This window comes from Trypanosoma brucei, chromosome 11, assembly GCF_000210295.1.
Source record: "Trypanosoma brucei gambiense DAL972 chromosome 11, complete sequence".
NCBI lineage: Eukaryota > Euglenozoa > Kinetoplastea > Trypanosomatida > Trypanosomatidae > Trypanosoma > Trypanosoma brucei.
Window position 1 is genome coordinate 3,496,465 of NC_026744.1, and position 14,256 is coordinate 3,510,720.

At 48.2% G+C, this 14,256-nt stretch overlaps 7 protein-coding genes across 7 annotated transcripts; all 7 read right to left on the reverse strand.

Moving 5' to 3' along the window:
* Positions 1 to 176: 176 nt before the first annotated feature.
* Positions 177 to 1,391, reverse strand: TbgDal_XI14720 (elongation factor 1 gamma, putative; the record flags this gene model as incomplete). The annotated part of the gene is made up of 1 exon (XM_011782315.1): positions 177 to 1,391. The coding sequence occupies one exon, from the start codon at positions 1,389 to 1,391 to the stop codon at positions 177 to 179; it is 1,215 nt and encodes a 404-aa protein (XP_011780617.1).
* Positions 1,392 to 2,848: 1,457 nt separating this feature from the next.
* On the reverse strand, positions 2,849 to 4,261 carry TbgDal_XI14730 (hypothetical protein, conserved; the record flags this gene model as incomplete). Its single annotated transcript, XM_011782316.1, has 1 exon — positions 2,849 to 4,261. The coding sequence occupies one exon, from the start codon at positions 4,259 to 4,261 to the stop codon at positions 2,849 to 2,851; it is 1,413 nt and encodes a 470-aa protein (XP_011780618.1).
* Positions 4,262 to 5,178: 917 nt separating this feature from the next.
* Positions 5,179 to 6,207, reverse strand: TbgDal_XI14740 (hypothetical protein, conserved; the record flags this gene model as incomplete). Its single annotated transcript, XM_011782317.1, has 1 exon — positions 5,179 to 6,207. The coding sequence occupies one exon, from the start codon at positions 6,205 to 6,207 to the stop codon at positions 5,179 to 5,181; it is 1,029 nt and encodes a 342-aa protein (XP_011780619.1).
* Positions 6,208 to 6,867: 660 nt separating this feature from the next.
* On the reverse strand, positions 6,868 to 8,787 carry TbgDal_XI14750 (phospholipid:diacylglycerol acyltransferase-like protein, putative; the record flags this gene model as incomplete). The annotated part of the gene is made up of 1 exon (XM_011782318.1): positions 6,868 to 8,787. The coding sequence occupies one exon, from the start codon at positions 8,785 to 8,787 to the stop codon at positions 6,868 to 6,870; it is 1,920 nt and encodes a 639-aa protein (XP_011780620.1).
* A 1,724-nt stretch (positions 8,788 to 10,511) lies between these two features.
* On the reverse strand, positions 10,512 to 10,838 carry TbgDal_XI14760 (hypothetical protein, unlikely; the record flags this gene model as incomplete). The annotated part of the gene is made up of 1 exon (XM_011782319.1): positions 10,512 to 10,838. The coding sequence occupies one exon, from the start codon at positions 10,836 to 10,838 to the stop codon at positions 10,512 to 10,514; it is 327 nt and encodes a 108-aa protein (XP_011780621.1).
* Positions 10,839 to 11,203: 365 nt separating this feature from the next.
* On the reverse strand, positions 11,204 to 11,854 carry TbgDal_XI14770 (hypothetical protein, conserved; the record flags this gene model as incomplete). Its single annotated transcript, XM_011782320.1, has 1 exon — positions 11,204 to 11,854. The coding sequence occupies one exon, from the start codon at positions 11,852 to 11,854 to the stop codon at positions 11,204 to 11,206; it is 651 nt and encodes a 216-aa protein (XP_011780622.1).
* Positions 11,855 to 12,432: 578 nt separating this feature from the next.
* On the reverse strand, positions 12,433 to 13,176 carry TbgDal_XI14780 (RNA polymerase subunit, putative; the record flags this gene model as incomplete). The annotated part of the gene is made up of 1 exon (XM_011782321.1): positions 12,433 to 13,176. One exon carries the CDS (start codon positions 13,174 to 13,176, stop codon positions 12,433 to 12,435), a length of 744 nt encoding a protein of 247 aa, XP_011780623.1.
* Positions 13,177 to 14,256: the final 1,080 nt, after the last annotated feature.

Genomic DNA, 14,256 nt, shown 5'->3' on the forward strand with positions numbered 1-14,256 from the left:
TTAAAAAAGCATAAAGAGGACCTCATTATTTCACCTACGCACTCCGTGGAAAGTAAATTATTACCTCTTACAGTTCTTCGGGCCATTGCATCCTCTGTTCGACGGTGTAACATTACTGTGGAGATTCTCCGTTCCCGGTCAACTCGCCTTCGCACCGCATACAACTGGACACCAGACTATTTAAAGACGCGGCCCTCAAGAACGGGTTTCGGAATGGTCGGACCCTCCCAGCACAGGTAGTCTGTAATTCGTTCCCTTTGGGCGCTCACGTCGGGGATCTCTTCCCAGTCAAACAACTCCGTGTCTTCCACATCTTTCACGATCTCCGGCATACCCTTACCCCGGAACACCCACAACGCAACGATGTCGTGCTTCTTCTCTTCCCCGATGATTAGGGCAACCCCAAACGCGTACTTGCGTGTGTGCTCCATGCGCTGAAACCACCCACGCACGAGGTTCGCTGTCATGAATTGCATCTTGTTGTCTTCGTTGTACTTGTAGCGACACCAGAACGATGTGTACCCAGCCGCGTCGTAGTTTTGGAAGAAGTATGGTGCCGCCACCGTGCGTGTGTCGTTGTTGCTGTACTCGCGCTTGAATGCATCCAGAACAAATGGGCTCGGTGGGAGCTCGTCCAGCGGGTTCGGCTTCTTCTTTTCCTTCGGGACATCATCATCATCATCATCCTTCGGAGCGGGCTTGGGAGCCTTCTCCGCCTTAGGTGCTTGCTGCTCTGCCTTTTTAGCCTTCACTGGCCCGAAAGTTGCACCCTGGGATTTTAGTACCTCCACTGTCTTGGGTTGTTGCATCACCGTGTTGTACAATCGGTAGACATTCCTGTACTTCTTTGTCAGGGCTTCACCCTCCGCAGCATTCGCACGGTAGTGAAATTGAAGGGCAAACGCGACGCAGATGTCTGCGACGGTCAAACGCTCACCAACCAGGAATGTGCGCGTCTCCAGCCATGTCTCAAGGCCACCAAACACCTCGTGCACGGAATCCATCGCATCGGCTGGGATGGGCACACCGCGGTATATGTTTAAACCAAATGGCTTTGCGGCAGTATCGAGTTCCGTTGCGGCGAAATCCAACCACATGTCCACCTGGCTGCCCTCAAAGGGTGTGCGGCCGTACAGAAAACTGCCGCTTTTGTCAAGTCGTGCGATGTGTCGGACGATCGCGTTTGACTCGAAGATACATCCGTCCTCCGTCTGGAGCACAGGGTAGCGGCAGCACGGACTGCAGTTGCGGCGATACTCCTCCGTCTCGTTCTCTCGCCCATATTCACACGCCTTCACCGTCACAGGAACGTTTGCAAAGGCAGCAACCACCAGTAGCTTGAGGTTGCGGGCGTTTTCGTGGTGTGGCTGAAACCAGAGTGTGAGAGACATTGCTTTACTGTTGAGAGTAGTGTCAGAACTTATATCTACGAAACGCAGGTGTAAATCAAAGAGGGTGTAAAGGGGGGGGGTGGAATGGAAGGACAGAAACCAGAAGATGGGGCCTGGGATATGAGCAAATTAACTGCCGCCTCTTCAGCAATGGTTGTTTCCAACTTGTGTAAGGAAACATAAACTCTCAGTGGCGATGCCAGAGTGATGGTACATGCCCCTGAAGTGTTATTTGAAGCAGTCCCACATGTGAAGCATTTACTGTTTAACCCCTCGAAGACGGAGTCGTGTTTCTCTTTACTTTTCATATTCGTGATGCCTCGCATCATGCACAAAGGCAAATCGCTCTCCTCCACTTTAAAATATATTTGTCTCTCACGCATGCAGTGTGGGGGAGGGGACGGTAAAACGCTACAAGGGACCCACACTGCGACATAAAAACTGTCTGAACACCACTCTAGTGTTTATAGTTATCATGAAGTACTAAACCGCTCAGTACGCAGCGCGAGTGTAACGGAAGGATGGACGGCTGTGTGGGAGAAACGCCACCATCGCAGTACCGCTCATTTAGGAGTCCTACAGCGGTCTCTGGTAAAGGGAGTGAGTGGAGCACGCAATGACATGCAAGCAGAAAATATTTTTGGCACTCCATCGATTTGGAAACAAACACACGCAATATCTTTTACCTCCCCTTTCTTCACTTTTCCATTTTTTTCTTCCCCTAGCTCCCACCGCCCCATTCCACATTTCAACAAGCACTAAGCACCGTTGCGGCAAAACGGGCCTTACAAGCGCGGGTATACAGACAAAAAATGTTCGGATACACAAATGTCACAAAAAAACAAAAAAAACGTCGGTTTAGCAAACAAACGCACACAAGGGAAAAATAATAACGATTAAAAAAAAAACATTACCCTTGAACGTTGGTAGTGAGGTGGCTGAAAGCGCGCGCGCCCGCGCATGTCTTCGTTTTTATCTTTCGTAGAGGAAACAACAACCACGTGAACATGCGAGGAGTTGAAAATGCATGTGGGGATAGGAACCGCTGCGCGAGCATTGTTTTATTTTGTGCGATTACGTTACCGAAGAGGACGTTTAATACATATTTATTAACTGGAAAATTTTGGCAGATGGCCCAGCAAGCGCGTGCCTTTCGTTTTTTTCCCCATGGCCGTCGGGGTAGCCACTCACGTGTGTGATATGGGGAATTGGCGGATGGTACAGTGGAAGAAAACAAACGGAAATGCGGGGAAAAGGGTGAAGCACAGAAGAAAAAACCGAAAATAGCAAAACATCCAAAGATACAGAGCAGCACCTCCCACGTCTTGGGCAACCGGAAAACACCGAGAGAGGGTTCAAAATGAAGGAAAAAAAAGGAGCAAATGAAGGAACAAGCAAACGGAAAAATGATAATCAAAGTTGAAGAAACAGCTCCTCTCACTCCCAGCCTACACGTCTCACTCATCATCAGAGCTTTGGGGGCATATTTCGTACCGTTTCGTCCGGAGCTGAAAATAATTTTGAATATCTAGGCCTGTTCGATTGAATGTGTACCAACTAGCTTTGGGCTGCGGCAGACTGTTTCCTAAGCCTTTCTTGGCCATGCAGTACTGGATAGCAAAGGCAACTCCAACGACGAACGCCACTGAACCAACTATCAAAAAAGTAGCGGCAAACAATGTACCCGATCTTCCAAACATTGATGAGGTACGGAGTAAATATCCCTTAGTGCCATGAAATGTCGTAACATCGAAAAATTCTTCAATGTCCAAAAAGTAGTTGCCCTCGCGGAGGTCCTCGTCAATAATCCTGAACAGCTTTGAGAAGTTGGAAAGGAAGGCTGCGCGGATCCACACCTGCATATCGTAATCTTCCGGGTCCGTCAAACGATGACCTGGTTCGTCGGCATACCAACCGTTTGTGAGATAGACATTATCATTCTTGTGTGGGTACCTCAGCGACCACAGCTTCTTGTCGCGTTCTAAGGGCCTAAATCGTATTTTCTCATCGGCGGGCCACGAGATGCCCTTTTTTTTGCATTTGTTGGGAGTTTTGCTTTGGTAGAGCGGTTCTCCCGTAGGGCCGAAGTCACTGGTGTTACAGATCAATTCGGCTCCTTCGTCCAACTTGACGCTGTCATTTTGGGCACTACTCACATCTCGGCTGCGGTACAGCACAAAAGTATCATTGAACATGGACCACGGTGCGATTCCGCATGGATTATAAAGGAATTCTTCGTACTTAAGCGTGACATTTCCCCCATCAACCACAACCTTCACCTCCGTTTTCTCGGCCTTGTTTATGGTGCCAGGTCTTTCGTACGGCTGACATTCGGGGTATGAACCTATGATGCTCCGATGCCCGCGCAACATGTCCAACGAACGACCCTCGTGAAATGCTCGAAAGTTCTGGTGGAAATTACCGAGCGTATAGTACAGGTAAACTGGTTTTTTCATGGGTTTCTCCAACTTAAAACTAACCCGAGTACGTGTCCCTTGTCTATGGACTTCGTTCCCAACATAAAAACTGCGGATTCCCTCATTAATGTTCACCTTAGGGTCACTTGGGATGTACTGGTACTTGTGAATATGTTGATAGTTACCCCGGACCTCGTAGTGACCGTTGCACGTAATAAACAGTGTGATGCTGATGGGGATGAACACGAACGATACCGCGAAAAACAACGGAATGACGTACTGTGGGGCAATGTAGAAGAAAGTAGAGGGAAGCGTCTGCTGGACAATCGGGTTGCCACCATAAGCTGTTCGACCGTACTTCCCAAAGCACGACCTGCCGCCTTCTCTATCCGTCTCCGTAGATGGGGGTACGTCGATGAATGACGGCAATCTAACCACACCGCCACGGGCCATGCCAGACCTTCTCCCTAATCCACGCCGTCGGAACCGTAAAACCTCTCTCCAAACACAGTTGTTTCCTGAAATCGTTACCCCTCCCCCCTTTATTACCCTGTTGAGGCAGTGAAAGAATCAATGCAAAAAAAGAGGCAAGGTTGCCTTTCCTATTCTATACAGTCTATACTCCAAACCCTTGCTTTCTCAGAGATTATGCGCACACACCTGGCCACTTTTGTTCCCTACGCGCGAAGGCCGTTACCCACTCTCCTGGCACCACCTTCTCCTTCGCACTCAGCACGTACTGCAAAGAGGTAAACTGCATGGAAGAAAAATAAAATGATGAAAGAGAGTTGGAGATGCATTCACGAAAGCAAATTACAAAAAAGCGCCGGACAAGCATGATGTGTGTAGTTGACGAGGAGGCCATTAGAATTATTGCGATAGGGATGAAAACAACTGTCCAGATCAAGTTAAGGCGTGCATCACAAATCGAACCCTGGGAAGGGGGGGGGGGAGGAACGTCGACAAGAACGACGACTACAGACACCGTAAATACTGTGAAATGTGAGTGTGGCACCAGCAAGCAAAGCGAGTACCCCCTCTGGAACGATGGAATATGTTTTCCTAGGGCTTTGCGGCGGTAGTGGCAATGCCAATATTGGCTAAGACTATGGCCCCCTCTCCTTTTCACACTCAAACTGAAGTCCTTGAACCGCTTTTTTCTGAAGCCGAACCAGTGGTGCTATACGAGGGGAGTTTCCTCGTTAACCTTTTTGACTGAAAGTTACTTATATGTAATAAAACAGGGCAGGTATGATGCAGCAATAACCAACGAGCAACACGTGTTACACTAATGTGTGTGCATGTTTTGATTGTGTCAACGCTATTTCCAGCCTGAGTCGGCGATGTGTTTTAAATGTGGTATCAAGTGATCAACAACTGAGCCGACTGTTGATTAGTCCTTCCAGCAGACGTACTGCTTCGGCCTCTTGCAAACACCTCCCCCGCAGCAAATCCTCCGCATCACTGCATCCATCACCATTTGCTCTAGATGAAAAGCTGACATGCCTAGAATAAGCTGCTACACGGCCCTTCCTTCTAGCGAGAGCGATGTGCAGTTCATCCAGCAGTTCACCGTGCCTTGCTTCGGCTAATCGGAGCTTGCGATCGTAAGCGTTGATCTTGGTCTGCAAAATATTCTCAACCGAATAAAGTGCGCCCCGCCCACCACTTTTGATGGCATTGGCACCACTGCTGCCAGCACACCTCTGTTCCGGTCGATCGGACGCTCGGCCCGTAGCTTTGTTTCCTTCGGTATTTCCCCGTCGTTTTGCGGTTGCTTCCCGCGCCTTTTTGACTGCCGCTTCCACTTCCGCAAGACGGTCACGCAGTTGATCATTTTCGTTATCAAGATTCCGCACCTGACGAGTGAGGCGCCGCGTGGCTTCCTCCAAATGCATGTGCAGTACCTTCTTCTTGTCGAATTCTGCCTTCTTTTCTTCGTGGATAGCGGACTGCCTTTGTATTTCGCTCTGCAGGTACAATATTCTTGCTTCTACACCAACATCCAACTGACGCAGCGCGTCACTCGCCTCCAAATATCGCATAACCTTCCCGGTGTTGCACACTTCCAGTGAGGATGAACTTGCTGTTCCGACCGGAGGTGTGGTCTCCAGATGTTGCCGCGCTGGACTCGCGGATGGCGACGCGGGGGAACACTCCGTCAACTCCGAGGGGAGAGATGACTCTGGTGATACCGACACGTTCTCGTCAACCAACCCCATATGAAAACACCCTTGCGATTGCGTTGTTTCATCCCCCGTATTTCTTTGCTGTTGGCCTTCGCTATCAGTCACTGTTTTCGGTGAGGCTGTGAGCGACTCCCATGATACCAAAGACCCTGTGGAGTCCTGCGGCGGTTTCTTTGCTAATTCCCGCTGATTAGTACTTCCTAGGGGCATTTGCTCACTCTCAGAGTTCCCCTCCTAACTTTTTTTTTGTTACAGGATTTCCTTCTGTTTCTCTATGCTGAGTGTCAAAGCGTGGAGGGAAGGACCCGACAGTGCATTCATCAGCCTACAAAACATTACACCACCACGCGCAAATACCTATCGATCTGTATAAATGTGAACTGGGACCATTAGAGGCGTTTAACATTCTGTCGGGCGGGGGGGGGGCGCCTCTGGGCACTGTTGTACGTTAAATAAAGAAAAGTGAAAACGACAACAGAGGCAATACCACCCGACATATGTGGTGTAAAAAAAAAAAAGTCCGACCGCTCTGCTTCCCCTCCCTCTTTTGTGCAACAGGAGTGCTATACGACTCGTCGGTGGCAGCACACACTTCCCCAAAAACTAATGATGCACGCGTTAGCAGCGCACACCCAACTTTTGAGATATTTTGATGGTCTGTCGAGGCGAGGTGTGCGTTTGCATGTGCGTAGGACATGATAGCCGACGCTGTGGAGGTCCTACCATGCCATCCTAATCCACGTGCTTAAACCCGCACATAACGAGCTGTGCATAATGTACAACTCTGTAAACGTTTGTTCTCACCCCGACTCTTTCACACGTTCACTCACTCTTTCCCTCTTCGTTATCGTTATCGTGACAGTCAGTTGCTCACTGGCCTTCCATTAAAAGACAATCTCCTGACTGTTCAATTTTCTCGTCTATATTTGAGTAGATGCGATCGCTCAATTCCCCTTCCTCCGCGTTCCCCGACACCACTTTGAGAATCGTCCACACAAGTTCGTGGTTTCCGAGAATGTCAACGTGATCTCCACTTGACGATCCCCCGCGGAGATTCATCGACGATCCCGAGCTGTGTTTATGTTCCCGTGTGATAACGCGGCCAACGTCACGTTTCCACCCATTTTTTGCACGACACATGTACCCCAAAGACAAAAGCGGCACAGTTCCATCTCCATCCCCATTAATCACCCCATTAACAATATGCTCCCCTTCGTTGTAGGTGTCATCCACTGCCTCGTCCTCGCCCAAAACATATCCGATCTCCGTCTTCCTGTCTACGCCATAAAGACAAAAAACTGTCGTGTTGGGTGCTTTGGGCAAGTTGGGTCGCTTCCCGAACCGGCCCAACACCTCACGTGCTTGTTTCACAACCGCAACATGGCCGCTTTCATTCAGCCGCCTTGTAAGTAGTCGGATGGCTTCCTTCGGTGGTAGAACCGTACCGTTGTGAAGCCTCAATATCTGTGGGTGCACCCCCTCGCAGCCACTGGGAAGCATGGCAGCCTGGCACGACCACGTGCGAAACGTTTCCGTACGGAGGTTACGGGAAAAATAATTCTCCAGGATCGCCCGTGCAGTGCCCGGTAGCGCAAGGGTATCTTTGGCCTCACCTGACAGAAGCGCCGAGACGGTTTTGGAAACTCCCATCGTCGTTCCGCCGATGTTAATCCAATTAGCAACGTGCTTGTTCGTCCACCCTGCCTCGTGCTCGTCAGCCCAGCGTAAAAAATCCACAACAACGAGACTACCATAGCTGTGGGAAACAATAACAACTCGCTCCTCGTTTTTATGGTAGAGATACATCAGATAATTTTTCAAGTGATAATAGTATCCATCACGGCGGTGGATTCCGCGCGGCGATAACCTCCAGTCATAACTAGATATGCCCATGCTCTGCGGATCATAGCCAATATCAGCAAGGTTCACGAAGATCTTGGCCCACACCCAATACCCCGGCATAAAAAAGTCTGCGGCGCCGAAACCCATATCAGGTCGGATTTTTACCCCTGGCGGGTCGAAGCCTGTGCCCTTGTCCAGCGAAAAGAGCTTCATATAACACGCTGGGTCTGTGGCAAGAAGAAACAACATGGATGGACCAAACATACGCTGGCGAAATCTCGATGAATATGCCTGGGAGGTCGTACACTCAACGACGTCCTGCCACACCTCGAGCGCTGTCGAAATGAAACCCGGAATAATCATAACGGGATGCTTTCGACGCATAGTGTGGTTTTGCAAAAACCTGACTCCTGGCCGATCGGCGTCCGCCACAACAAATGAGTCCGTCAGAGACGAAATTTCCTCCTGGAAGTTGTGGTACCCGAGTAGAACGGCAATCACTAAGAAGACGAACATCACCCGACGGCGCGTGAAGAAATCAATCAGATACATTACAGGCCTTTTTGCCGCCACCAGCGCATCACAACCCACATCCCAAAGGACAGGCACGTCATCGGCCGGTGAGCTCCTGGCAGTTCCCTTGAAGAGGAACATCGCTAGTGCTCGTTCTACTTGTGACTGGCATTTCCATGCTATTTCAGACCCTTCATCACAGTCGCACCCGTTGGGGCTCCTTGTTACGTCTTTTCGCATATTGTTATCTGTGTTGTTGGACTGTGACGTGTGCCTCATGGGGCTTTCCTCGACTCCGTCACTTCGCCCCATGTGGGGGCTCACCGGTGACGCGTCTGCAGTTCCAACTGTGGCGGGTTCGTCTTTATGTGACTTTTCCTTGCCATTTTTGTTATTTTTCGCTGCACGGTGGTTTGTCATATGTTTGTAAGTCATGCGCCGTCGACCTGCTACACCTTCCGCTCCCCTTCGCGCCTAACGCAGCCCTTCTAACCTGGTTCCAAGTTACGTTTGCTAAATGATTGGACAATGCACACAGACACACACACGGGCACAAGTGGTTGCGTGAAAAGTGTAAGAAGGTGTGGATAAAGCAGCAACACATTCCGCAGCGATTTGGGAGGAGAGAGGGGCACAACATATTTATTGAAGGGGTTTGTACTATTACATACGGAGTCCGCCGCAAGCAAAACGTGTATTTATGTTATATATATATATATATATATGTACATATGTGTGGGGATGCATGGCTCGATGAACAAAAGAAAAAGAAAGGGAAAGAAAGGGGACAAAAATTGTGGAGGAGTTGACCCCCCCCCCTCACAAACATGCGTCCGGTCCCACACACTTACGCGTCAGCAGCGGCTGTGAATAACCCGCTCCCCCCACCTTGAGATATGTTCAGAAGGAGTGAATTGGGTGAATTCTCCATGAATATATATATATATTCACCTACTTCATCTGCTGCTTGTTTTTATTGTTTTCTTTTTTTATTTCACTTTTTAACTTTTGTTTTCTCCCTTTCATCACTTTCTCTTACTTCGTTGAAGCTATCTTCCCATCGTATATATATATTTTAAAATTCTCCCCACTCCGTGAAACACGGAAGCCCGATTACCTCTCTTTTTTGTTTCCCCTTTCTCTTAAGGTGAAGTGTGGGCCTGAAACATGAAGCCAACAGGCCAAGTTATTTCAGGGTGGACGCTAAGATGCGTATGGCTCCTTTGCTCGCGATGTCACACCCCTCCTTCCCTTCGCACAACTCCGTGAAAAAAAAAAACAAAACAGAGAAAAAAAAGCGAACATCAACCTCGACAAAAGAACAACAACCTTAATACGCGGGTATTGTTCCTTCATCCCTTTTTCCTTTTCTACATCTTCACTCAGTCGACAAGAATCAACATCACGGTCTTTTTCCTTTCCTTTCCTTCCCCTCCCTTCCATTTTAGTTTTTTTTTTTACTATATCTTTAGGTCTCCTTTCCTTCGTTGTAATTATCGTTACACCTGAATATTTTCTTCTTTTTCTTTTTCGCTCAGCTGCGGTTAAGCACAGCACCAACGGGAAGAAGGTGGAGGCGGAGGGGAAGAGGAAGGGGGAAAAGGGGGGTATACAGAATAAGAAAAAAAAAGAAAGCTGAAAAATGTTGACAACTCCTGCCGTCGCGGTCTAAAAACGAAAAAAAAAAAGAAAACGTAGACAAAAAAGTACAAAGAAAATGAAAGGAAAGAAAAAACAAACAAACAAACAAACAAGAGTGAAGAGAACATTAGTGACGGCGGGTTGAATGACAGACGCGAACGTGAAGAAAGTGTTGAAGAGTGAAAAAGAAAATGAAGGGGAAAAAACAGGAAAGGGGAAGCAAAGACAATAATATACGATAAGGCGTGGTGCTGCGGAAACAAATGAACGAACTAAAGGCAGACACCTCCGTCTTAACTCAAGTTTTTGTCTAGTATTCAATGCGAGGGGCTTATCTAAAATTTTAAAAAGCCTTTACGTTTCGTTTTCGCAGTCCCCTTCCTTTCCTGCGTACGATCATCACCTTTATTTCTCATCCATCTTTTTTTTTGTTTTGCAATCACCTTTTTCTCTTTCGTACCGTTTTATACGCCCCAGCCTTCATCTCCCCCTCCTCCAAACCCCACACCCTCCTATCTTTATATTTCCTCCCCATAATCAATATTCCTCCCGTACTCATTATGTCGCTTCGCGTAGTGCCGAAGAAGAACGCAAAAACGCCTCAGTTCCTTTTCCTCTTGTTCCTCTAAAAAGCACCTGTAGTAGGCGAGCACACGCAAGCATAAACATACACTTATACGTACATACAGGGTCACGTGCATATATGCAATATATATATATATATATATATATTTATATGCGTATATGCATATAACGATGCAAAAAAGGAATAATTCAGCTCGTTCACCGTGTTGACGGGAGGGGGCGTTGCCGTGAGCCCTTCTTTTTTCTTGTGATGCACACATTTTGGTTTTTCTCTTTTCCTTTTCATTTCATCCGTTTATTAATTCCTTCATCTCCCCTCTTTTCATTCCAACACTTCCCTCCCCTTTGATTTGTCTCTCCCTGTTACCATTACGCGAAACCTCAGCCGACTCTTCTCGCTCCTTTCCCCCCTTTCACTAGCACAAATTCGGTAGAAACATCAAACTTCTCTAAATTGGAACACAATGAGGTAGGGGACAGTAATAAATGAAAGAAAATAAAAGGTAGGAGGAAATAAGAATAAAAAGAAAACAACAATAACAACGACGTTTGTCCCTAATTTGCTTCCTTTCTGTTCTTTTTTTTCCCCCCCTCTTTTCCTTTTCTGAAAGCACACTCACTGCCACTAGTAGGCAAACCACCACCAGCAAAACAACGTTGCGGCTCCTCCAATAATCCACATGAGACTATTACCACCGCCCGCCTGCTTCTGGCCAGCCAGTGACGCCTTCACTTGACCCGGGACTTCTTCACGCTTCCTACTGTTCAGCACCGCAGAAATAACGTTCTTCCCCTTGCTCCCGCGGCCAGTGCCATTCCCATCGTCCCTCAGTCTAACCTCACCCCATTTACCATTGACAGCAGTCAAATCAACTGTGCAGCGCACTGTCTTGGAGTGCACCAGGCGGCGGTCCTGCTGCTTCTTCTCTTTGATGAGGGCCGGGACGTTTGTGCACCGCGGCTCAATGCAGTCTTCCGGTTCTTGCAAACAATACTCGAGGCGGAAATCGTCAGTAGCGTTTACATCTGACACGTCCTCGCCCCTTGCTGTGGTGGGACTGAGTGTGATGAGGACTGAGGCCGAGGCACTGGGCTCAATGACGCCCTTCGTTGGCTTGACGAGGTAACGCTCTGGAGTTGTGGTGAGCATGCGGAACAGAACTTTCTCGAAGGAGATATTTGTTATTTGAACCAAGCACTCCTCTTTCCTCTTTGCCGTCATGTGAAGCCTGTCGGGCGTCACTATAACAGACGGTGCCGCCGTTTTACTTCTCATTTTCTCGTTTATCTTACAATTTTCTGCGTTGGTTGCTTTCAGAGTATATTTGTGCAGGTACCTGTGGAAATAGGTGACCTTCTGCTCACTTAACTTCTTTTTTTCTTTTCGCTTATTTTATGCTCTCCGTCCACCACGTCGGAAAAGGATGTGTATTTATTCGAATTGATGTCGCTACAAGTATCCTACTCCGGAAAATTTTTTTATCGAGGCAACAGTGCAGCAATGAAGAACAGAGGGGGATATATATATTTACATGCATAAGGGAGGTTGAAGCGAGTAAGGTCCGTGTGCAAGGGGGACCATAAGTTCTTAAAGTGCAGTTAACATATTATCTGTTCCCTTTTCTCATGCACCAACATTGCACCATTAATGGGCACCGTGAGGAAATGCGCCGATGACACTGTATGTACAAGCGGTGATGGCGGGATGGTCAGGGGCTGAGATTACACAATCATGTTGACGACAGTCTTGCACAAAAAACACAAGCTTGTTCCTCTCTTTTCATCATCTCAAGACAATTTATCCATTTTGCTTCCTTACGTGCTCGCAATCCTTTCCACACGGCTGACCACCCCTCAAAACCACACTACCGGGCCGAGTCCCGTTCCCACAAAACTGCCGTACACCTCCATCGGCCACTTCTCCACCTGTGGTTCCCTTCCCGAGTCTTTGAGACCACCAGTTGCACTGCGGGTGCCGTCAGCATTACCCATCGCATTGGAAGTCGAGCCTCTCGCCCCTTCTGCGCGATGCAGGTCTACAGGATCCCGCACAATAACGCGATCCACACGTACAACCACTTCATCACCCTTCTCGTAGGGATTAACTGCATCCTCATCGGTGCCATCATCAACGCGAAGCATCCAACATTGATTCCCCTCGTCAAAGAAGGACGGTGCAATGAGCTGGTCACCCGGCACAAAGAACACGAACTGAAAAAAATCCAAAGAAAGAAATATACCTTCACGTGTCTGCGCGCCAATCGTTGCCCGCACACGGGCCCCTGGTGTAGGCGAGAAAACACACACACGGAACTGCACCGTAAACCAAGCAGACGCGGAGGAACCGCGCACGATACCGGATGTATAGTGCGCCACCTCATGGATAGCCACACATAAGCCAAGGGAGGGGACAATTCTCCCCACATACCGCTCCGTCAGCCGGTGCATAAGAATATCATCAACCGTGCACTGATAAGCCTGTGCGTCAGGGGACCCCTCTCCGGTGGTATTGCGCTGTCTTTTGACTTCCCCATCGGGTAAATACACTGGCTCCACCTCTACTACATCTCGCATCACGTAACTGTGGAAAAGGCTCATTCCAACTCCTTCTGCACCTTACACGCTTTTACTTATACAAGTAATCACTCTGCTTCGTATTCGTCCGTTCCCTTTCTCCGTTTCGTTTTGTTCCTCCCGCTTCCCGCTCCTACAAGTAGATATGTGCACAGCAGCACACATGTATGAGGGAGAACCACGGGGGCAAACAAGGCTGCTTGCGTGCGGTTACTTCTCGCTACCTTCTAACCGTTTCCGGGTTGGCACAAGAAGCTAAACACCGATGCCAACAACGGTAAACAACGGAAGAAAGAATGGGAAAAGTGTCATGTAAGTTGCTTCAGTAAGGGATGACTAAACAGCCCGAAGAGTGAGAGTCCCGCCGGGGTTATAAAACCGCCTTTTTACCCACCTAAAACCGACAACAGAACTTCTGTCATGTAACTGCATCAAATTGAGGCGGACACGACCCTAGAGAAGGGGTGGTTATTGATTCCTTCGGTTTATTTCCCTTAAACAATCAAACAAAAATAAAAAGTTCCGTGTCATGTTATCTTTAACTTCCTTGGCGTTATTTTATTTTATTTTTTTGACCGTAAATGCACGTCCGTTTCACCCTCCAGAACAGTGTGTAGTGTTCGGAAAGAAGGGAACTAATAGAAGTAGAAAGGAGGGCGTAGTGGTGATGATGATGAGGCGGCGAATAAGAACAATAGCCAAGTAAAAGAAAGTGCTGGGAGGCGTGGCATAATTAGTGAGAATAACATAGAGCTACACACGACTCAAAGGGAGGACACCACCGCAGCATATGTCAGACAGACCTGAGAGATGTGTGTGCGTGTGTGGGTTTGGTAAAGATGCCCTCCTTTTGGGTGATGCAGTACGTCGCGAACACCTTCATCCTTTTCCCTTTCTTTGCAACCTCCCCGATCCGTCACTCACATGTAAATATGCATATGTGGTTGGTTGCATACGCTCATTTCCTCTCTGTCTCATTTTCACACTACAAATGTCTCACCCTAACGCACCCTTTTTCTTCCCATGCCTCCTTTTCTTTACAACTTCACCGTAGCTCATATACACACATATATATGTATGTATATACATGCGGATGTGTGAACG